Source organism: Culicoides brevitarsis, chromosome 1 (assembly GCF_036172545.1).
Source record: "Culicoides brevitarsis isolate CSIRO-B50_1 chromosome 1, AGI_CSIRO_Cbre_v1, whole genome shotgun sequence".
Lineage (NCBI taxonomy): Eukaryota > Metazoa > Arthropoda > Insecta > Diptera > Ceratopogonidae > Culicoides > Culicoides brevitarsis.
Window position 1 is genome coordinate 11,373,887 of NC_087085.1, and position 23,842 is coordinate 11,397,728.

The 23,842-nt window shown below is 27.4% G+C and overlaps 1 protein-coding gene across 1 annotated transcript in view; it reads right to left on the reverse strand.

Moving 5' to 3' along the window:
- The window catches only part of LOC134838408 (zwei Ig domain protein zig-8), a 36,453-nt gene that overhangs the window by 7,855 nt on the left and 4,756 nt on the right, over nucleotides 1-23,842 (reverse strand). Inside the window, exons 4-5 of the mRNA XM_063853933.1 lie at nucleotides 20,213-20,340; nucleotides 17,400-17,568 (exon numbers count right to left, since the gene is read on the reverse strand). Of these exons, the coding sequence (XP_063710003.1) occupies nucleotides 17,400-17,568; nucleotides 20,213-20,340 (297 nt within the window). The remainder of the gene's footprint in view (nucleotides 1-17,399; nucleotides 17,569-20,212; nucleotides 20,341-23,842) is intronic.

Below are 23,842 nucleotides of genomic sequence, written 5' to 3' on the forward strand. Positions count from 1 at the left end.
ACACGGGGGACGTCCAAAATGTGATTGATTTACGTTCGATTGTCACGAGAAAGTAACTGCGAATATCGAATTTGGTGTTGTACAAAAGAAAGGGTCGCTCAATGTACTTCTGGATGACAAATTTCTTCTTATTCTCGTGCTGCGTGAGGTGCGAAAGGATACATTGTCGATTATCTGTCACAATAATTCCCTGTCCCTGACTGTGGATGGAGTACGTGGGATGAGGTTACAAAAGTGGAATAATACAATTTTCTCTTTTGAATTGAATTTGAATGGAATATTTTTAGGATATATACCTGGAATTCGTTGGCTACGAGCGAAAAGGTGATCGAAAAAAAGAGAATAATTTATCAGATTAATTCATGTAAGTAACCGATGAATAACAGATGTGTACCTTTAACAGCCATACGTTCGAATATCCATCGTATTTCCGTGATGGCAGTTCTTTCAGCACCTGTTCTGCGATGAAATTCAATCGGAATGCATAATTTTCATTAACTTCCGAGCTTGCCATTGGCTTGAAACTCTTTCCCTCCTTAACAACGGCTTGATGTGCTTCACACAAGTGTTTCCAACGAACTTCCTCCAACATTTTCTGACCCCAATTTTTCTCTTTTTCTTCCTCTTCTGAGTTTAAAGTTTCTTTTTTGAGCCATTTCATGTACTTAACGATGATATTTAAAGCGTAATCTAGAATTTTTAAGTCTAAAGTTCCATTTTCACGCGATAACCATGCCTCCGTGGAGGATTTGTCGTGTAAGGCGAAAACGAGACCAATGGCAAGCGTTGCCTTAAAATCCCGCTGAAACGCATCCATCGATGCCTCGTTTGTCACACAATGACTACGTGGATGACAAATGTCACCCATACTCTGATCCAGCTTGGCAGAATTAATTGCCCGTACGTACTGATGTAATCCGTCTTTGATGCCGAAACTGGTGTTCCGTATATCGATCTTGCTTAAAAACGGCACATTGGCATACGTGTCGTAGAGCTGTGCTGCCGATATCCACATGTAGCGCGCCGAATTGCCACCAATTAATCTTGACAGTAGTGCCTGCTCGAACATATTGCCGGGCTGTGCTTCCTCGAGCAATACGTAATCAGATAAACGTAAATATTCATCATTCCACGAATGAGCGATTGACTCCACGTAGCCCCGTTGTACGAGCTCATATTTCACGCGGGGCACATCGTAGGCACTGATTACGCGAAAGATTTTTCCCTCACGCACAGCACGGGCCGCACGCTCCTTGTATTCCTGATACTTTGCAGCGCGCACTTCTTTCTCACTTTTACTCATGATTATTTGATTGCGATTTTTCTCCAGCTTGGATTTTTTCCTTTTTTAATATATCGACGGTAATTTACTACACTCTGCTACAAAATGTTTAAATTTTTTTTCTTTTGATTTATTTTCTCCGTAGGACTCCTCGAATATGTAAAAAAGGATTATTATTAACTCATGCAAGAAAAATATTGCTTCCGCTGTCGTCGTGCAGGGGGAAAAAACTTTTCGTGTTCGATAACAAACAACTGTGTTTGGGGTCAAATCACTTCGCATGTGTTACTCGAACAAACACGCGCGCCAAAAAAAAAAACACAAAATTTCGAAACAACTCGTCCCTAATGTCAATTTTTGATGACGTAATTTAAAACGTGAAAACCGGAGCGACGATGATGGATGATAGCCAACTACGAACGTGACTGAAGGACTCGGGGCACTTCAGACACTTCGATTGATCTTTTCTCCATGTTTCACGTCGTAATTATATTTGTCCTAAAATTCCCTCCAATTGACTCGGAAAAAAAAGTGTGCAAAAGATCAAAAGACGAAGCACGCAAAAAATTTTTCATGTAAATACTCAAAGGAATTGAGTTCAATTTAAAAGTTAACAAGAACGAGTACGTGAATGTTTTTTTGCTCTTTCTTGTTTAGAGAGACCGAGCGAGAGAGAGAGTTTAGAAGGAGGAAAAGGAATTTATTTTAAAAAGTAAATGAAAAGTTTTTTGCACTCCGTGTTGACTAGAATTATTTATCAGTCTACTGGAGTTTGCTATTCGCAGTTGGAGAAGGATCAATTCTTTTTTTTTTGCTGTTTTTTTTTTGGGCAGCAAGGCACTCAAGGAAATTAATCCTTATGTAACGCAGGTATTTATCTAATTAAATTACTGACAACTTTGTTTTGCAAAAGTGATAAAACAAGTCTCTTTTGATTGCTTGTTTATTGGTCTTGCACAAAACGCTGCAGTTTTGCAGAAAAAAAAAACTTTTCAGCTTAAAAAAGTTTCGCAAGATATTTTATTCGATTTACAAAAGTTTGTCTTTCATAATTTTTATTTTGGATTTGCAGAGGTTGACTGACAATTTAACTGCAATGTTGTGTTTAAAATATCATTTAAATCGTAAAATTAATTTAATTTTAATATAATTTTTTTTTTCATTATTTATAGGAAATTTTAATTAAATCTGCATTGCTGCTTTCTTTGATTTTTTTTTTATTTTTTTAGATATTCCATGTAACGAATCACTTTTTTTATTCATCAAAGTAATTACAATGCTTTTTAATTCTCTACAAAGTTAAAATGTTTCTTTGAGATAATGTAATTTATTTTTTACAGGAAATAAAATTCTCTTCATTTTTTTTTATAAAAAAAACTAGCAGGATCGATAATACTTTTAACTACAATTTTTTTTTACTCATTAGAGTCTCAGTTTTTCTAAGCTTAAAAAAGTAAAAAATTTATAAACTATTAAATTAAAATTATTTATTAAATTTATTTTATTATTTATTAAATTAAAATGATTCATTTATTTATTAAAAATTATTTTTAAGCTTATTTTTTGAAAATAATTTAATTTTTTTAAAACCTAAACTTATTTTCAAAGAATAAATTAAGAATAAAAAAAAGCTTTTATTTTGACTTTAAAAGCAAAAATAATAAAAATTTCTTTATTTTATTCAATATTTTTTTTTTCTTTTGAAGATGATCTCTTTAGCTTCAGTTTTAAAAAGTATCTGTATCACTATTTTCCATCTTGGATTGCATTTATTGAGAAAAGTCACGAAAGTAGGTCGTCTAAGAAAATTTCATTAAAATACTTTCACAGAGAAGAGGTGAGCACAAAAAATTGTTTTGTTTTCCTACTTCTTTCATCTCACAATCAAAAAAAAAAAATAACTACAATAAACAATAGCAAAAATGAAAGAAATGAAACATCCCGTGATTGAGTAAACTTTTCTTGTTGCGTTTCTTACTAAAACTCGTCTGTTTTTCCTCTTTTGATTATTTTTTTTTTCTTTTATTTTGTTTTTTGATTTGTGTGCTATAGTTTACTTTTGCTTTTTACTTTGTTTATGTGCATAATAAATGAAACTTCTTTTTTTTTGTTATTTGCTTTTTTACAGTTTGCTAGACTTTCCTTTTGTCTAACAACTTTCGTAACGTCTCGATGGAACTTATCTCCGTCTCTCTTCATTTAATTTAATTTGCTTGCTTTAACAGTTTTTCATTAGCTTACCATCCTTTCTCACGCTCATCGCTTTCATTATTAGAGGGCGAAAGAATGGAGATTTTATAAAATTTTTGATATAGAGCGAAGATAAAGTAGCGCTATAGTATTTAAATTGTAGGCAAAACTTTATCTTTCATGTTGCGAGTAATCAATCAAAAAAAGTTGGTGCGATTTGTTTCGAAATTTCGTGTCGTTCATTTGGCGTAACCGAAACACAAATAAAAACCTACAAGTTCACTGCTTTTTATCGCTTATCACGACTGGATAATTAATAAAGTCAGACAGTTATTCGTTATCTTTTTCCACGAATATTTTAATTTTGCGTTCCCGCTCCTTCGCCGATATTCATCTGACGCCAACTAAATCAATCTCACTTTTTATTATCATCATTCATCAAAATAAAACGTTTGAAATGCGTATCGATACGCCATCGAATGACTTGCATGCCAAATCTTATTTTTAAATTGCTTTTCCTCTTTTCTTGTACATTTATTTATCTTTACGTTGCGTTCACAGTTGTAGAGATTATACGTGCCTACTTTAATTTATTTTTAAAATCAATCACCTTCCTTTTCTAATTAGATCACTTTATGTACTACTATTGGTTGAACTTGAATGGCAAAAATATTATCTCACTATTCTCTCGTTTAAATTTTTTAATTGAATTTGATTTTATCATATTAGATGAATTCGCTCTCTCTTTTTTCATTATTATGTCATTATCACCGACAACGACGTCGACGACGACATGCACCTTGAAACGAACAATGAAAACAGATGAAGCGATAAAACAATTAAAGGAATGAGTTTAAAAGCAGATTTAATTGTGTTAGTGTGTACACAAAAAAAAATACGACGATAAAATTGACAGGCATATGAATAGAATATTTTCCGTGATTTAATGTTGCAAAAAAATAAAAATAAAAGAAAGACAGATGAGAGACATTAATTTCTTCCAGGAAGCGATTGAAAGTTTTAATTGACGACAAGTATTTTTAATTTTTGTGTTTTTTTATATTCTTAAAATGTTCTTCTTTTATAAAGTTTTTCAAACGTCGTAAAACGAAGCCAATTTTAAAGTCTTAATTGTTAGTTTTGTAACCTTGGATACATTTATTTTTCTTTAAACTAAAAAGTATGATGAAAATTTTGAGAAAGCATTTTCGACTCAAAATTTGAAAAAGTAAAAATTTTCTTATAAAACTGATTTTAATAAAAATATACTTAAATTTCAAAATTTATTCTTTCTATTAGATTGGTACTTTCTTTAAATTATTAGAATAGAGGATATCTTATTAATAATAAATAACATTATTTAAGCGTTTTTCATAAATTCAGTAAATAATTTCATAAACAACAGTAAATAAGAGTTCAAAATTGCATCTTCTTCAGTTATAATCGGTTATTTCTTAGTAATTGTTATTAGAAAATGAGATACTGAAAATCAATGTGAACCACCAAAGGCTTATTTAGACTATATTTTGAGTTTCAAAACAGAAAAAATACAATTGATCAAAGAAGTAAATATAATAAATTTAAAATGTGTAGCTATCCTAAAGAGCAATTCTTTTAAAATGTGGTCGAGAAACTATTAAAAATTTTTTGAAACTGGCAAATCATGTGAACATATAGTAGTTATTCAATTCCCGATTCCCGACCGGGATCCCGACTTTTTGAAAAATCCCGATCCCGATTCCCGACTTTTCAAAAAATCGGGAAAATCGCTATGTCTAATATGAATAGAATATTTTTCCGTGATTTAATGTTGCAAAAAAAAAATAAAATAAAAGAAAGACAGATGAGAGACAATAATTTCTTCCAGGAAGCGATTGAAAGTTTTAATTGACGACAAGGATTAATTATTGCTGTCTCTCTTTTGTTTGAATTTTTACGCAGCGTAACACCTCTGCTTATCATGCAATTAAAATAATTAATAACGTCATTGACGTTATAATTAAAAATATACATTGTCTAAAATATATGATTATGTAACATTTTTGAAGGGTTCAAATTGAATATATTAAACATGTAGTACAGTAAGTGCTCGATAAATGACACCAACTTCATTATATGATTTATTAGGAATTAAATGTCGTATAATTACGAAATTTTTGAGCTCAGCTTTATGACAGAATTCTTTAATATAAAGAGAAAATGTTGAAATGCCTTGGTTGCATCATAAAAATCTAAATGAATTTAGCCTTGACTTAAGATACTTCTTGTTTATACATCAAAAAATTGAACAATAAAAAGTTAAAGAGCCTTTTTTCTGCACTTTTTTTTATAGAAAACAGTTTCTATTTCAAAAAGGCAGAAAATAGCCACAAATTTCTCAAACAACTTTTCAGTGAAGGTGTTGACTGTTTCAATTCGGAGAATTTAGGTTTGTAAGATTTGCGTTTGTGTTCGTTTGCTATGTCGTTTGCAGGTATTTAATAGTCTTAAAGCTTTTTGGCATAACGCTTTTGATCCTCCTTTAACGGCTTCCGATTTTGTTATATTTGTATGGTATCTTATGGAATCTCCTGAAGTGAAGAGGATGCAGGCATTTCAAGCGAAGCTTTATAAAAGCTCAAATTATGTTTATACAGAAGTCATTAATGAATGATATTGATGCAATCGATCTATTTGTTCATCAGATATTTTTCCTATGAATCAACTTGAGACTGATTATTAAATAACGTTCCAGTAAATTCGAATCAGGATACTTCATCTCTCTCGGTTCTTTCCATTTGTTTGTTCTGCAAACGTCGACATGAATTATTTAAAAAAATTTCTTTGCTTTTGCTTTTATGTAACTTTAATGGAATTATTGTCTTTGTGAATATAATATAACTTTATTAAGAGTTAATTTTCATTTCTTACCTACATTCCTTTCCATCGTATATTGATAATTTCCTCCTTGACAAGTTCCGCGTTAATCGAGATCTTCCTGTCCAATTTACGTTTGTGATCTTTTTGACATTTTGACACAATCACACAACAGCATGCCAATAAAATCAACAACAAATACTCTTATCTATTCCATTGTTGTTTTAATTCTCGACATAATTATAAAATTTCAAATTTTTCGGGAAAAAGTGTGCAAAAGAGGTGTTGTGAGATACGCCCATGACACACAATATAATAAAATGGAAAATTTGTGAATCGCTTGTTAATGATATAATTACTCATTTTAATTGTTTTAATTAAATTACTACAACAACAACAACACTTGATTGTATTTCATGTTTTCTCATTAGAATATCATTGCGACACATTCTGATTTTGTGTTTTTTCCTGCGTTTATTTGTGGGTCGGTTCGAGATAATGACATTCATGGGTGCTTTGGCGAACATTAAATTTTAACACACATAACAAGAATTAATGTTGGGTGAACAATTAACAGATATATATATATTGGAAGGAAATTTTAGTGGTTTATCAATAAATAATTATGTTTCGTAAGAGCGCCTCTCGTTAATTAATGAGTTGCTATTTTCGGGGCATTATCTCGCGTCAAGTGATCAGATAAGTGTCAAAAAGTCCATTTAAAAACATCTTCTGTCACAGTTATCTGATGATTTTTGTATGGCACGCCATTAGTCAAGACAATGGGCCCGCAGATGAAAGGCATTTGAGCGAAAACATAATAAAGATACGATCAAAAAATCGCGTGAGTGATTATAATGTCAATTAATGACAATGGTTAAACAATAAGCTTCTTGTTATCCATTATTGTAGTCGTTAACGGTTATAAATTGTCAGGTCCCGCAGTGCGAGGGTGTTCCTTAAATATCTTTCCTTTTTAGCACTTTTTGCATGCAGCGAGTGTTTTTAAGTTGAGGGAGGAGACCAACCAGGACGATAATGATAAGGAACATTAAATAATAGTAAGTAATAAAAGATAGACATTTGAAATGAATACAAGGAGATAATTTTCCGGATTTTCTTCTTCTTCCTTTGGCATTCAGCGCACTTGTACAATAAAATAATAACCAAAAGACACACGTTGCCTGTTAATGTCAGATGAAAAAGAGATTTCATTGTCTCTCACATTTTTATTGTCCTTTCGGAACGGAACGAGCGAAACGGTAATAATATAATGACAATGGCACAGCAATAACGGTAATCACATGAAAACGCTATTTTTTACCCAACCAAAGCTTAATGAAAGACAAGAGAACACATTATTGTCCATATTTAACTTCCTCTTCGTTAGTCTCCGGTTCTCTTTGCATTTCCAACACACACCGCCGTTCTACAATAATTTAACATTTATCCTCCTTTATGGTACTACTCCTTGACTTGTCGTTGTATTTTACATCTTTTACTGCATTTACGTGCGATGCCACGCTCAACTCCACATAATAACAATAATAGTCGTCTTTTGAAAGTCATTGTTGTGTGTGTGTGAGCGAAAAACAATGTAATCATCCAATCCAGTGTAAAATTTTCTCATTAGCTCTACGACTCGGGCACAAATAAAATTCTATTGCGTTGAGATTCATTGCTTTTAATGCTCGGGAACGGAAGTGTTGGTGACAAATACAACATTGTAATTGTCTGTCTTCCCCCAGCAAAGGCATTTAATTACGAGTCATTCGAGTAATATTTCACCATGAAAGAGAATAATTCAAACAAACAACAAAAAAATGTCTGTTGAAAACTTTTCCAAGTAATTCAAACCAAGCAAGCCTTTCTGAGTTATGTAATGCGTGTGTGACAGGCAGGGTCGAGAAAACCTTACATTTTAACTTACTTTAACCTGTCTTAAATCTAAAATCGAGTTTTTCTTAACTACGAGAATTCAAGAGAATCGAATGCTAATCCAAAAAAAAAAACTTTGGGTTTTTTATTGGATTTTTCGAGTTCTCATATTTAAACTAACATTAAAATATTTTAGATTATTTTACTCAAATTTAAGATTTTAGGTTAGTTATTCATTAGCTATTCATTTTTTTACTGAAATAAATTAATTTAAATAAAAAAGTTCAATTTTTATGTTGGATTAAATTTTTTTTGCGTTTAAATAAATTTTATCCAACATAAAAAATTAAAATTTTTATTTTAAAATAATTTATTTCGTCATTAAAATTTATTTGAAATTTTTGAAGTCGTAATTTCTTAAGTCAAAACAGAAAAAATTAAATAACAAGTTTTTTAATTTTTCAAAAAAGAAAAAAAAAATAAAATTTTCAATAAAATATGGTTAAAAAGTCAAAAACTTAAGCTTTTTTAATGAATTTTTAATATTAAGTCATAATAAATTCTGACCTTTATATGTTGACTTAATTTAAAAAAATTCATTAAAATTAAGCTTAAATTTTTTTACTTTTTATCGATATTTATTAAAAAATTTTATTTATTTTTGTTTTAATTGAAAAATTTAAAAAAAAATACTTATAAATTAAGTTTTTATATTTGACTTAAGGACTTAAGCAATATGACTTAACGTGACTTAATGATACTTTTACTAATATTTTTTTTTACTTAATTTCAGGTTTAAGTTAAAAAGTCAATTGATTTTTGATGTTCGACTCAAATATTTTTCTCAACCCTGTTCGCACGCAGTCCTTTCGATAAAACGAGGACTTGGTAAGTAACTCGGAAAAACTAAACACCAATTTCGAGCGAAATGATTTTGTTTATTGTATTGTAGTCATCCGACATCTAACACACACTATTTAACTTAATATCCATGCCATGCCGTGCCTGCCAATGTATAGGCTTTTGTATTTATTTGTCAAAGTACGCAAAAGTTTTGCCTTGAGTGTGGTTGGACTTTATATTTTTGGCTTCCAACGCACACGATGATGATGCCATTATATTGTTCCATGATTATGCATGTGATGTGTACCGCATCAACAAAAGAGACGTAGCAACGACGACGACGAGGACGACGCAAAAAGGGAACGAGATACATTAATTTCGTTTCATTTAACTTTAATTCACACTAAAATATCTATGGACGTTTTATTTACGGGCTATTGAATTGCTCGTGAACAATGTTATTATTTGGAATTAAATTTGCTTTTCTCCCTGTACTCGAACGAGATTTCTGTACAAATAGATGGTGTTTGGATTTGTGCTTGTTGTTTATAAATTTCATCTATGGTCTCGTTTTTCAACGTACATTTGCCTAGCTGAACAATTTTCTTTGCCATTGTGGGGCGTCGGCGGTTATTGCTTATTGATAGCTTTGGTTGAATTTTGGTCGAGTACACGATTACTTTTAATTGAGTTATTAATTTTGGTCCAAAGTACTTCTTCTTCAAAAAAAAAAAAAAATTAATCCTTCATTTTTTTTTCTTATTAAGAAATTTTTCGTCTCTCTTGCGAAAATGAAGAACAAGCTTTTTTTGTTATCTTTTAAACAAAGATTAAATCCCAATTTGCACTTTACCTTTTTTCCTTTCTTCTCATTTTCTTCTATTCCATGCGGATGTCTTCGCATCATTCTTCGTGTAATAACGCTGAGTAGAAAACTCTTTAGAACAAAAAAAAATGAGAATAATGCGACCATAGTTTCTCGTCCCGAATGCTTTGCGAGAGTGCTTTTTGTTATCAAAACAAGAAATAATAATTAGGGGGTTTATAATAATAATATAAATATAATTCAGGTAAATTAACGTGCGAAAAAAAAACGAAACACGGAGGTTTTTGCACACGCGAAATACATTGCAAGCCATGAACAAAAAGGGAATTGTTATTATCTTCTGCCTGCTTTTCGCCATGCTTCTCCTCGTGTTTTGCTTAGTTTAAACTTTTGTTTATTTATAGTACAACCGCTAAAATGTGGGTGGTTGTTGTTAAAAAAAAAGTTTGCAAAAAATTCAGGTAACAGGTAAATTTTTTTTTCGAGATATATCGACCGTTGGTTTTCAGACTACGGAGGAAAGACGAAAAAAGGTTGTGAATATTTTATAATTTAGCAGGATTACACGGAGGATAACAGCAAAGAAGGTGGTTAGATCCAATAATATCCAATTGAAATCCATGTCGTTGAGGAATTTTTTTTTCGAAAGGAATTCCGAGAAGTTTATTTTTAAAATATTATTTGAGGAAAAATGTTCGTCTATTGCATTTTTGACATTTTTTCTACTTTTTAATATAAGAAAATAAAAAAAAAGTTGGTTTTCCATAAAAATGTGATTCTATGAAATGCTTTGTAAAATATTCAAAAGGGAAAAATAATTATGAAAAATGAGAGGTTTTTTCAGTTTTAAAATTTTCTATTCAAATTTTTCTTTTTTTAGAAAATAATTTTAAAAGCCTCTTTGTGTTATTTTTTATTTCAAAGTAAAATAATTATTTTTTTTTTTTATATTTAAAAAAAAAATATTTTTTTTTCATGATGATGATTTTTTTAATTTCAAAGAATTAAAAAATATTTAAAAAAAATAAATAATTATTTAAAAAAATTTCAAATAAAAAAAAAAATAAATAATTATTAAAAAAATGAATAATTATTAAAAATTAAAAAATAATTTAAATAAAATTAAATAATTATTTTTTTAATAAATAATTATTTTTTTTAATAAAAATTTTTTGTAAGGAAATTTCACGTCATTAAAAATATTTTATTAAGAGAAAAAGAAATTTTTTATTTTTTTTTAATTTCAAAGAAAATATTAATTTTTTAATTAAAAAAAAATAAAAAAAAAACATATTTAACAATAAATTAATTAAAAAAAAATAAATAATTATTTTTTTTAATAAAAATATTGAATGAAATTTCACGCATTCAAAAATATTTTATTTAAAGGAAAATTTTTGACAGCTATTTTCCTCTGAAATACGCTCACGTTGTTTTATTTCCTTCCGTTTTCTCGAAAAAAAAAATATAAAAAATTTTTTCGCTTTATTTTTTGCATCGCGCATTTATTCTACCCCTTTTATTATAAGCGAAGAAAAATTTACAAACAAATATACCACACTTGTTGTCTTCGTTCCATTCAACTGGCACAAAGCTGTCAGAAACGATGCCAGACAAAAATACAATCTCGCGTGTATGTTCAAAGGAATCCGCCGTACATAAGTAAATTTCCTGACAAGACACTGATGATGTAATACAATTCAAGAAAAATACGCAAAACAGCAAAGGCAAGAGAGAGGGAAGAGTTATTTTCTCGGTTTGTTTATTTTACAAAATGCTTCGGTTACATTCGAATGTATTTTATATGTTTTCCTCCTCCTTCTTCTTGCGCTTCGTTCGCAATTTACTTTAATAGTAACGTGTATGGAAATGAAAAAAAAAAGTACACAAACAACATAACATCAACTAAGCATCTACTTATTTACGGAGGAAAAATGAAGATTTTCTCTCTTTGTCATTTCGTTCGTCGCTTGACTGTTCGCTCGCTCGTATGTGTGAGAAAGTTGAAAGACTTTCAAATATAAATGTTATTATTATTATTTTAGATGAATGTACCTTTTGTAAGCAGTGCCTCTGTGCCGAAAATCTTCTTCTTTTTCAGTCGGCTTGTCGTGATGATGGCACTACATATATCAAAAACAGCGGAAAATAAATTTTTTTGACAAAAATAAGGCGGAGTGTGTGCGTGGTGTTTTAAATTATGTTACATTATGTTAATATGCTAATTTAAAGACAATTTCATCTATGTTATTTATTCATAGCATTATTTTCTCTTGATTCAGCCGCCGCCTTTGTAACTTAACGAGTCTTTGCCAAAGAAGTCTAAGTTTTGATGGGATTTTTACGCTTCTTAGTTTCTTTCTTTTTAATAAATGTGAACATTCACCTGAATGGCGCATATTTTTGTGAAGCTCTGCTTGTTTTTAATTCAGAGACGAAAGAATTTTATGGCATGGAATTCTTGCTTCAGGGTTTTTAAAAGAGGATTTTTGAATTAAAATTAAATAAATAAACAGATTTGAAGAAAATTTATCGATTTTTATCATTTTTCTTGTGTTTGAAGACGTAAAATCTTTCAATATTAAAAGAAAGTTACAATTTAATGTTTTGTTAGAATCTTTAATTTAGTTTTTCTGAAACTAATTTTAATTACAAAAAATTATTAAAAATTTTATTTAAAGATTGAATTACATTACTAAAAAATTAAAAATAAATATTTTAAAAAATATTTAAATTATTTTTTTAATTCAAAAATTGAATGAATTAAATTAAATAAAATTAAAATAAAATAAATAAAATTAAATTAAAATAAATAAATTAAATAAATTTAAAAAAAATAAATTAATAAAAAAATGTAAAAATTATTTAAATTATATTTTTTAAACTACCTAATTAAGAAAAATATTTAATTATTTCTTATTTATTTATGATTATCTTTTTTTAATATATTAATCACAAAAAGCATAAAAACTGATATTTTTAAATAATTTTCTTCACATTTTTTTTTCCAAAAATATAAAAAAAAATATAATGAAATTTAGGAATTCCTCTCAAGTAAATCTGAATTTTCAAAAAAATAAAATTAATTTTTAACAAATTTAAAAAAACTATTTTGAAAAAAATTATATTCAAATAATAAGCAAGAATTGAAGAGTTTTTTTTTTAATTAAAAAAAAATAAATATTCTCATAAAAAATTATTTTATTCTTAAATTATTTTTTTTTTATTTTTAATTTCAAATTATTTTAATTTTCTGAAGATTTCAGGCCAAATTTTAGCAATAATTTTATTAATTTAATTTTTTAATGAAGATAAAATTTATTTAATTTATTAAAATTTTCATTTTTTGTTTATTTTTTCAGATAAATGCCACCCCTGCCTTTACATCTCGACACATTTTCAGAGGAAACAGCTCTGTTAAAATTGGCGAAGTATTTAAGGAAACAGGAAGCGTACATGCCACTATATTTTTTCTGTGTTTTATTCTCGACAACAACACAGCACAACAACAGAAAACTGGAAAAATATCATTTTACTAAACATTTGACAACAACAGCGCGAGAAAATAACGGAGACAACAACTACGACGTTGACTATTATTACTATTGTTGTAGAGTAGTTAGTGATACAATTCCATTGCCCATTGTAAGCCTTTTTCTGTGTAATGTCATAATACAAAGTCAGATCGCTACGGAAAAAAGTTGGAGTCAAGGTATATTAAGTTTCAAAACAAGGGTTGAATCATTTAAACGTTTTTTTTTTGTGTTCGTGCGTTTTTCTTTTTTTTTCCAAGCAGGCATTGTTGTTTGTATTATAATAATATCAGCCATCGTCGTAGCCGCATATTGTTCTGCGATACAGAGAGAGAGAGAGCGACTGAATACATTATTACGGGTATTTTACTCTGTTGTGCGATAACAAGCACGCAAAAAAAAAACTTATGGTAACGAGATGGGCAAGCACAATTTTTGTTACAACGTCCCGCGTGCTTGTTTTCATGTCCTCAACTACCGAATATTTTATTACGATTTTTTTTCGGTGTGTGTTTTATTTTTATTTTATTTTATTTCACAGAGAGAAAAAATTATTATTAAATTTCTATTCACGTTTTGCTTAAGCCTTCTCTCTCTTCATGCAAAATCTAGCGAGGAACATATGGCAGCAGGTCCCGAAATGCAAAAAGAGGAAGTAAAGCTAAAAAAAAAATGGCACAACACAACAAATATTATGCAAAGACAACGACATCACAACGCGAAACGGAGGAACAAGAGTGCCATTGCGAACAATGAACATGAAATTGTGCATGGATATTTAAACATTTTTGCGCTACGAGGCACGATTTTGCCTCCATGTACCGCAAAATTTGACGTTCCCTATATGTACATCGGTTGCGGAACGAAATGCGTATCGTGCATGTACATAAATAACGAAATATTTTCAATGATGATCAAAATATCTCGCTTGTGTTTTGAAAATTTTGTTTGCTTGATATTGGCAGGGAAACAAAAAATTTTAACAAAAACTTTGACTTAAAGATTTCTTGAGTAAAAAATATGAAATTTTTGACTTAAAAAGCTTAAGTTTAAGATTGAGTCATTTTTTTGACCAAATTTTGAAGAAAAAAATATTTTGACTTAAAAGCCTTAAGTTAAGATTAAGTCAAATTTTGATTTTTTAACAAAATTTTAGAAAAAAAATTTTTTTCTCTATTAAAAAAATTAATTTATTATTTTTTTTTTTTCTTAAATTTAGTCAAATAATTGTAACTTTCAATGTTGAATAACTTATTAAGTCAAAATTCAAAGTTTAAGTTTTTGACTTAAGCTCAGGTAAAATTCATTTGAGTGAAATTTGAGATTCTTTTGACTTAAAATCTAGTTTAAGTTTAAATCTTAAGTCTTCTAAGCCTAAATTTAATTCAAATTATCGTTTTTAAGTTCTGACTTAAACTAAAGTTAAGCAACTTAAACCTATTTACGTGTGACTTAAGGTGACTTAAGTACTTTTAAGTCAAATATCAATCAAATTTTGCCGAAAAATTAAAATTTTTAAATAAAATATTGACCTAAATTTGTAAATTAAGATTTTTTACTTTCTTAAGTCAAATTAAAGTAACTTATTTTTAAACTTAAGTTAAAATTCAATTAATTTTAATTTTTGACTTAAAAAATTTTTAGCCCTGAGTGTCGTTACCGATGAATAACGCACACAAAAATAATATAAATTTTCCTTGTTCACATAAAACACGTAAAATATTGTGATTGTGATGTTCTTGTCGCGCTCTTCATCTTAAGAAGCCACGAAAAAAGGGTAAAATGCCACAAAAAATAAACTTTTCCAAAAACCGCTCATCGTGAAAGAGTCAAATTAGCCAGAAATGAAGAGAAATTTTTCGCCGAAGGAATATCCAGGGCACAATATTTAAAAAAAAAAAAAAAAAGCAAACCGTCTGTGTCTGCGTCTTTGTGCAAATTTATCATGTCAAACCCATGTAAACGGCGCGTTCGGCGTGCGGATGCTGCTGTACCAACAAAAATATGAATATATAAAATGTGGGCGAAAAATATAATAATAATAATGAAATAAATGTTAATAGGAGTGCCAGCCGAGTGTGAGTGAAGAAGAGAAAATTAACTAAAACATTTTGCGGCTTCGTTACGAATGTTAATGAAACCGAATTTTTTCGAGGCGATTTCTCTTCAAAGTATCAAAAGCGACTTTTGCAAAGACGAGAATTAAGCATATAAAGCGAATCATTTGCTTGACTAGCTCTTATTTAAATTAAAATACATCAAAACGTTACTTTCCGAGAAAACTTTCGGTTTCCCAGAAATTTCAATCTATTTTCGTATCAAAAGCAAAATTGATGAATTTTAAAGTCAAAAAGTTAAATAAATAACCAGACGTCTCCATTGAAAAGTTTCAATCCTTTTTCAAGCCAATTGATGTGTGTGACTCAAAAAAGTTTTGTGGTCTCCCCTGCAAAAAGGCAACAAACAGACAACAAATAACCAAAAAACAAATAGGCTTAGTCCGTACAAACATGACATCAACTCACTTTTTCTCGCTCTCGTCATGCTGACAGATGACGTACAAATTCGATCGTTTCGTCGAAACATGACGGAAAATATTATAAAAAAAAAATATCTTAGCGGTTTAGAATTGTAGCGGGATTTGTACAGAGGACAAACATATTTTTCTCGGGAAATCCAGTGTAACCGCCGTACCGCAGAAGAAAAATCGTGACTTGTGAACGACGGTATTTTTTATCGTAAATCGCAACACATCATAAACATCATCGTGACGCACAAAAGGGAATTGTTTGCCTTCGTTGTTGAGTAAGTATACATTGAGCATTGAGTGTTTTGCTGCGGATCGAAGGGAGGTAAATTTTAAATTCTTTTTGGATGGTAATTTTAACACTCGGAGCGGTTTTAATTGGATTTGACCTTTTAAAAGGGTTAATTTCGATAAAATATTAATTTTTTGCGTACTGAAATTATATCTAAAATTAATTTCAAGGTCATTTAAAATTATTTTTAGTAAAAATTTAATTAATTTAAGTTAATTTTTTTTAAATAATTCTAATTAAATTTGAAAATTTAAGGTTTTTATTTAAAAATTTAATCTTTAAATTTTATCGGAATTTATTAAAAAAAAAATAACTTATTTAAATTAATTTTATTTGATAAAAAAAAATTATTAAAATTTTAATTAAATTATTAAAATAACTTTAAATAATATTTTTTTATAATTTTAATTAATTTAAGTTTATTTTTTTTAATTCGAATTAATTTTTATAATTCAAATGTCAAAAACAATATTTTTAAGTTAATTAATTTAAATTATCATAATTAAATTAGCAATTTTTTGACAAATTAATTATTTTAATAAAATTAATTAAATAATAAATTAAAAAAAAAATAATTAATTAATTTTCATAAAATTTTTAATATTTTAATAAAATATATTTTTTAAATTAATAAAATTAATTCATACAAATTTTGTAACGCAATAATTTAAAATCTGACCAACGAATTACTTTAATGTTTTTTTTTTTTTTTTTGAAAAATATTTTTTTATTTCTCAGAAAGTTTTTCAGCAATAATTTTAAGACAATACAAAATAAAAAACTAAGAAAACTTCGATTGAAGTCAATTGCATACCGTAAGGAGGCAAAAAATTTTTCGGAATTTTTCAATTTTTCGAAGAATTAATTTGAAAATATTTTGTTTAATTAAAATCTTTAATTAAATAATTTTAACTAAAAAAATTTATTTAAAAAAATTAATTTTTTAAAAAAAAAAATAACCTTTTCAAAAATTAAAAAAAAATTCTTGACAGGTAGAACGAAGTTTACAGGTCCATTTAATATAATCAATTTAACTCCTAAATATTTAAATTTCCCTCCTTTTCAATCCACAGCACATTCGGAAATGATGATTTGATTGTAAAATTTCTCAAATCCGATTCAGAAAGGCGACAAGAAAAAATAAATAGGATGTAAAAAAAATCGTAACTTACCATTTAATATGTGTACTCTAACAGATGTTGGATTGGCATTTGAGGGATCACAAGTGTACACGCCGGAATCACTTTGCATGGCGTTCTGAACGAGCAATCGACTTGTGGTAAGTACACCTTTTTCCGTCACCAAGGAAATTCCGCCTCGTGGTGAATCAAAATTAATTGTCTGTAATAAAATTGATTTAACTTTTTTTTTCCTTTTTTTTCTATATAATTTAACATGAAATGAGACTTTTATAATGATCATCATTATACACTTTGGCATATTGGAGGCGGAGGCGGCAAACCAAACAAACTAACTAACGACGAGTCGAGGAAAAACAACAAAAAAGAACATTTTAACACCTTTTCCTCTTTTTTAGTTTTTTTTCTTTGTTTCTCTCTAGTTTTTCATCATTATTTTCTCCTCGTTTTCCTTTTCTTTTCATTTCAATTATATACTTCCGCCACTCAATAAACTCTTGTTTATTCATTCAACGGCATTATTTCAAGTGTTGTGTTCGCAACAGCGGCAATATTGTTATATAACCTCGGCCTATTGAAATTCTTCGCTTTACTTTTCTACAATGTGCGAGAATGCCCGATAGCGACCCTTTGTGTTATTGTTTGGTTAATGAAACACAAAAAATGCTTAAATGGACGTCTGAGTGAATTATTGGAAAAATAAATCAAGGGAATTCTTTGTTGTTCGACGTGTTGGGGAAAATTTCTCGTTTCCGGTCAAAATGATCATTTCCGGGGCAATGCTTGCGACACAATCCGCACGGGGGGTGACAATTGTCATTTTTAATGAGTTTCACCATGATAGTTGGGAACAATGATATTACTTGAGTTAATGTTGTGCCATCAAAACTTTTTTAACGTTGCAAGCAAAACTTTATTTAATTTCACGTCACACATGTGTCGGCACGGAACCTTTGTCGCTGCGTCGTTGGATGAGTGAGAGAAAAACAATGTCATGAACTAAAACAATTCATCTCAATTAAAAAAGTTGTTCTGCACTATAAACAAACATTAAACTGTGGAAAATTAAATATCTTTTGACATTCTTTGTAGAAGTAGTAAATTCCTTTTTCTCTCGCTCGTTCGTTGATAAGCGTTACGGCTTTCTTGGAGTTTAAATTCCTTTTACATTGAACACATGCACAACAAAGAATTCCTTGTCAAGGCTTTCGGTTCTGGGGGGGAGAAATATTTATAACACGCAATAAAAGTCATTATTATTCACAGACAGTAGACGTTAAAATATAAAATCAATGGAAAGCTGTCACGCGTTTCCTCGATAAATAGTTGCTTTGCTTATAAAGCATTCGATTGTGAAAAGTTTTTGTTTCGCAAGTTTTTTTGAAATTGACTCACAAATTTATTTAATTTTTAATTATTAAAATAATTATTTTTTTACAAAATATTTTTAACTTTTATAAATTGTAAAAATTAATTTTTTAAATAAATTAAATAAAATAAATATTTTTTTAAATTATTTAATTATTTTTAAAATATTTATTTTTTATTCATTATAAATTTATTTATTTTTTGTTAAAAAGCTATGAACTTAAAATTGTGAAAATTGATTTTTTTAATAAATTAATTAAAAAAATTAAATATTTTTTTAATTATTTACAATTTTTATTTTTAAATTTAAGCAAATTTTTTTTTATTATTAATTATAAAAATTAGAATTTTATTTAAAATTATTAATAATTAATTTAATTATTCAATTTTTAAAATATTTAATTAAAAAATTTTTAATTCAAACAAAATAATTAAAATTTATTTTAATTTTAAAAAATTAATAAATTAATTTATTAAAATTTATTATTAATTAATTAAAAATTAATTTTTATTAATTTAATTTAAAAAAAAAATTTTTATTTAAATTAAATAAAATTTTAATTTAAATAAAAATTTTAAAATTAAACAAATTAATTAAAAAAAATATTTTATTAGAAAAATTTTTAAAAATAAAATTACCGAAAAAAATTTTGTCTTTAAATTTTATTTATTAATTTTTTAAAAAATATTTTTAAAATTAAAAAGAAACTGCTGAAAGTTTCGATATTACAGAAAATTTTTAGTTTTTTTGAATTAAATTAATTTTTAAATAATTTATAAAAATATAATTTTTGATCATTTTAAATTATTATCAAAAATAAATAATAAAAATAAAATAAAATTTCTAAAATTTAAATAAAAATAAAACAAATAAATTATAAAAAGGAAAAAAAAAACAAAAAAATTTCTTATCTGACATCAGGGATTGATTTTAGGGGGTGCTCCATAACAAAAAAAATTTTTAATTTTTAAATCAAAATACGAAATAAAAGTTTAAATTTAATCTTGAGTTCAATACTTTTTAAGTTAATTTTCGTACGAATTTTAGAATTTTTTTTTAATATTTTGTAAAATTCAAAGAAAAACCAAAATAAAACTTTTAAATATTATATAATACATTACTTAATTGAAATTTAATATTCCGAAACAGAAACTTTTCACAACGTAGCAAGAGTGCGAGTAATATTATTATGATAAATATAAACGCCCCAAGACTTATACCCCAAAAATATATCAAATTACTAAAATTTTGGAAATTTTTTAGATAAATATTGTAATAAACGTCATTAAATATCCACCCAACGTTTTACTCGATTCATCGACGAAAGGCACGAGCGACAACGAGATGAAAGGTTGTCTAATTTAATATTTTTTATGACAAGGCTAATGCGATAGAATGTTCCTTTTTCTCTATTTTTCCTCGATTTTGTTTGGTTCCAAAAAAAAAAAAAGAAATGCGACAAAAGAAAAATACGTACCTCTCGATTGTGCGCCCAGCTGAGTGTTGGACTGGGCTCTGGTGCGAAACGAACTATACACGTGAGATTTATTGTCGATCCTTTGTTGAGGAACAAATCCGGTCCTCCCAAAATTTCCGTGATGGGTTCTGCAGCGACGACGACGGATAAAGTTGAATGAACAGCAAGATGACAAAACGACAACACGTATTTTGTTTACAATAAAACAGATGTAATATTTGTTCAAATGTGATAGTGATATGTTCAAGACAAATAAGAGTCTCCTCACACAAAAACACACAACGATGTAAAAAACAAAAAAAAAAAGAAGAAAAAAATAAAAAAGGAACGACAAAGAAAATAAAACAAGAGACAAATAAAAAAAACTTGTCTCTTTTTCTCGGGGATCCGAAGTTGTATGTAATTCACCGACGTTGGTTTGTTAAGCTTTTCAAATAAATTACATCCCAACCGTAATATTTAACAGAGGATCAACGAAAGAAATTGAAAACAAATATAAATGTTGCAATTTTTTCTCGTTCTAAGTTGAGTGTGTTCATTATAATGGTCCATCTATCACACAAAAACACATTTAGGAACTTTTCTGTTACTCACTAAATCATTGGGATATCAAAAGCAATTGGATCCTCGCACAATGATGGGTCATCATCACATCCAGACCCTGTCATTATTCCCTCTCTCTCACAAAAACTTAATGAAATCCCATTTTTGTGTTATCAGTACATTATCAAAACAATTTTCTCGCACTCTCCGGAGACTCAAAAAAGCTTTGTTGTCGTAATACAATAATAAAGGTAATAAAGATCTTGCGTCGTCATATTAAATATTGATTACAGCACCTGATACAGCGCAAATTGATTGAAAAAGGGATATCTTTAATAAGAAAAAAATTTCTTGCTTCGAGAAATTACGGATATTTTTAAAAGTGGAACAAAAAAATGATGGCAAAAACGGAGAAAATGATACGCGAGTCATTTAACACAAACTGCCATGAGATAAGATGTAATTGATACTAAGGAATATTGAAAGGAGAAAAGTGATAAGAGACATATTTCATTACGTTATCTAACACAAGTGCACGACAAAAAGAGCTAAAGAAGCAAAAAATAACGGTAATCTAGATTAATAAAAGTTAGTGTTATGAAAGATTATGACTTGATAAGCGATAGTTCAAGAGATGGAAATTTTCTTGCAAAATTAATTGATTTTCGATTTAAAGTGACATTTATTGTTGACTGAGGCAAAAGAGAATAAAGTTTGAGAGGATTTTAAAATTTTATGGTTGAGGAAATGATCAAAAATGTTTTTTTTTCACATGAACATCAAAAAAACGAATTTTTACATTGTGAATTTTTTAGTAAATATTATCAAATTTCTTCATTAATTTTAGTTTTTATATATTTTTAAATGATTTGAAAAATTTTAATAATTTTTTTCTTGATGAATTTTGATTCAAATATTTGGGTATGAGCTTCAAAATAATTTTTTGAGCTAATTTTTAATAAATTTTTCATCAGATATTTTTTGGATATTTAAAAAAAATAATTAAATTTGAGCTTTAAATGAAAATAATTTGAGATTTATTCTTAACTGGGTATAAAAATTATTTGAATTAAAATTTCAAATAATTTTAACAATAATTTTTTTTAATTAATTAAAAATTTAATGAATTTATGAATAAACCTTAAATTTTTAATTCAAGTAATTTTTATACAAAATTGTTTATTAAAATAAAAAAAAATATTTTTATTAAAAATTTAAAATTTTATTATTACCTACCTATTGTTATTTTATTTTTTTATTTTATTATTATTATTATTTTTTTTTTTTGAAAATATCTCGTTAATAGTTATAAAAATTTAAGAATTTTCTCATTGATAAAATTTCTTCTCATTTCTTCAAATACCTACAACACATTTTTTTTAATTATTTTTTTTTTTGCAAAATAAGATTTTTACACTTCTCAAAAAAATTTAATTTAATTAATTTTAATTTTTTCATTTATTTTTATTTAAATTTATTTAATTGAATTAAATTTTCAATACAAAAGTCTTTAATTTTTTTATATTTTTTTTTTATTTTCAGCATTTTTTTAAATTAATATTGAAGATTTTGCAGATTTTGTTTAAAAAAAATAAATTATCATTATAAAGACACATTCTTCAAAATTATTCAGGTAAGAAATTTTTATATTTCATCCGTAATTAATCCAGAAAATTTTATTTGTATCTTCTTTCATGCCTAAAAATTTTATCATTGCTGAAACAGCAATTAACGAATAAAAAAAATTATTTCACAAGAACGATTTTTTTCATAATTTTGCTAATGATTTGAAATCATCACATCGATAAAAAAAATATCAATCCCAAAATTTAAGTCAAATTAGCAAATTTATCCCAATTCATCATTTTTCCATTTACAGCTCTTCATCACAGCAGTCGTCTGTCCTTAACTACGCCACAAGCACTTAAAAACACGCGTCAATTTCGGCATCATTTTCGTTCACCATTAATGACCAATAAATGTCTTACATCATCAACCTTCCTAAAATTTGTGAGGATATCTTTTTTTTTCGGGATTACATCCACAGCTATTCACGCATAAATTTCATGAAGATTAAAATGTGAAAACAAACAAATTTTTTTTTTACATACCATCAATTAAAATCATAAAAATTCCGAGAAAATTAAATTTTTGCAAAAAAAAATTTTCATATATTCCGAGAACCTAATTAAATATTTCCTTTCGTAGGAAGTTTTGAACGCACTTAAAATCCATTTAATTATTTGTTTTGCACTCGTGCATGAACGCAGATATCAAATTTCCTTTTACTTCAACGTACAAACAAATCCTGATCGATAAAATAACTTTTTTTCGGGCTTCCAGAAATAATTAATTTTTTTTTCAGAAGCACTTTCTGGATACAAAAAAATAGAAGAATCGAGAGATAATCTAAAAAGTTTCAAGTGGGATAAAAATTGAATCGAACGCAAACACACTCTTGCTGATGAAAATCGATTTTGGCGAATTATTTGGAGCACACAGAGAACACGAGCGCATCTTAAATTCGTAATTAGTGACCTAAAATTCGGGATTTTCCATTTTATTGTCTCGATATTTTATATAAAATTGGGAACAAAAGACCATTTTTCTATTGTTCGGACGACGCCGCGTTGTATTTAAATATACGAAAAACGTGAAAATGTTTCCGCTTTATTATTGTCGCAGGATTAGATTTGTGTGTAAGCAGCATCAAGCACATTGTAAGCTACTTAACGAAAACGATTTGCATTTTACCGTAAAGTAGATAATTCTAAGAGAATTTAAAAATTTATTCTCTTAACATTTTTTTTGTTTAAAATTATTATTTTTAAAATTTTTTAAAATTAAAAATTTTTAAAATTATTTTTTTTTTTATTTTTTTTTAATTATTTAAAAGATATGAAAAAATTTTTTTTTTTTTAAAAATTTTTTTTTTTAAATTATTTAAAATTTAATTTTTTTTAAATTTGAAATTAAATTTAATGATTTTTAAATGAAATTTTAATTTTTATTTATTTATTTAAATTTTTTATTTTAAAATTATTTAAATTAATTTTTTATATTTTAGGCTAAAAAAATTAAAAAAAT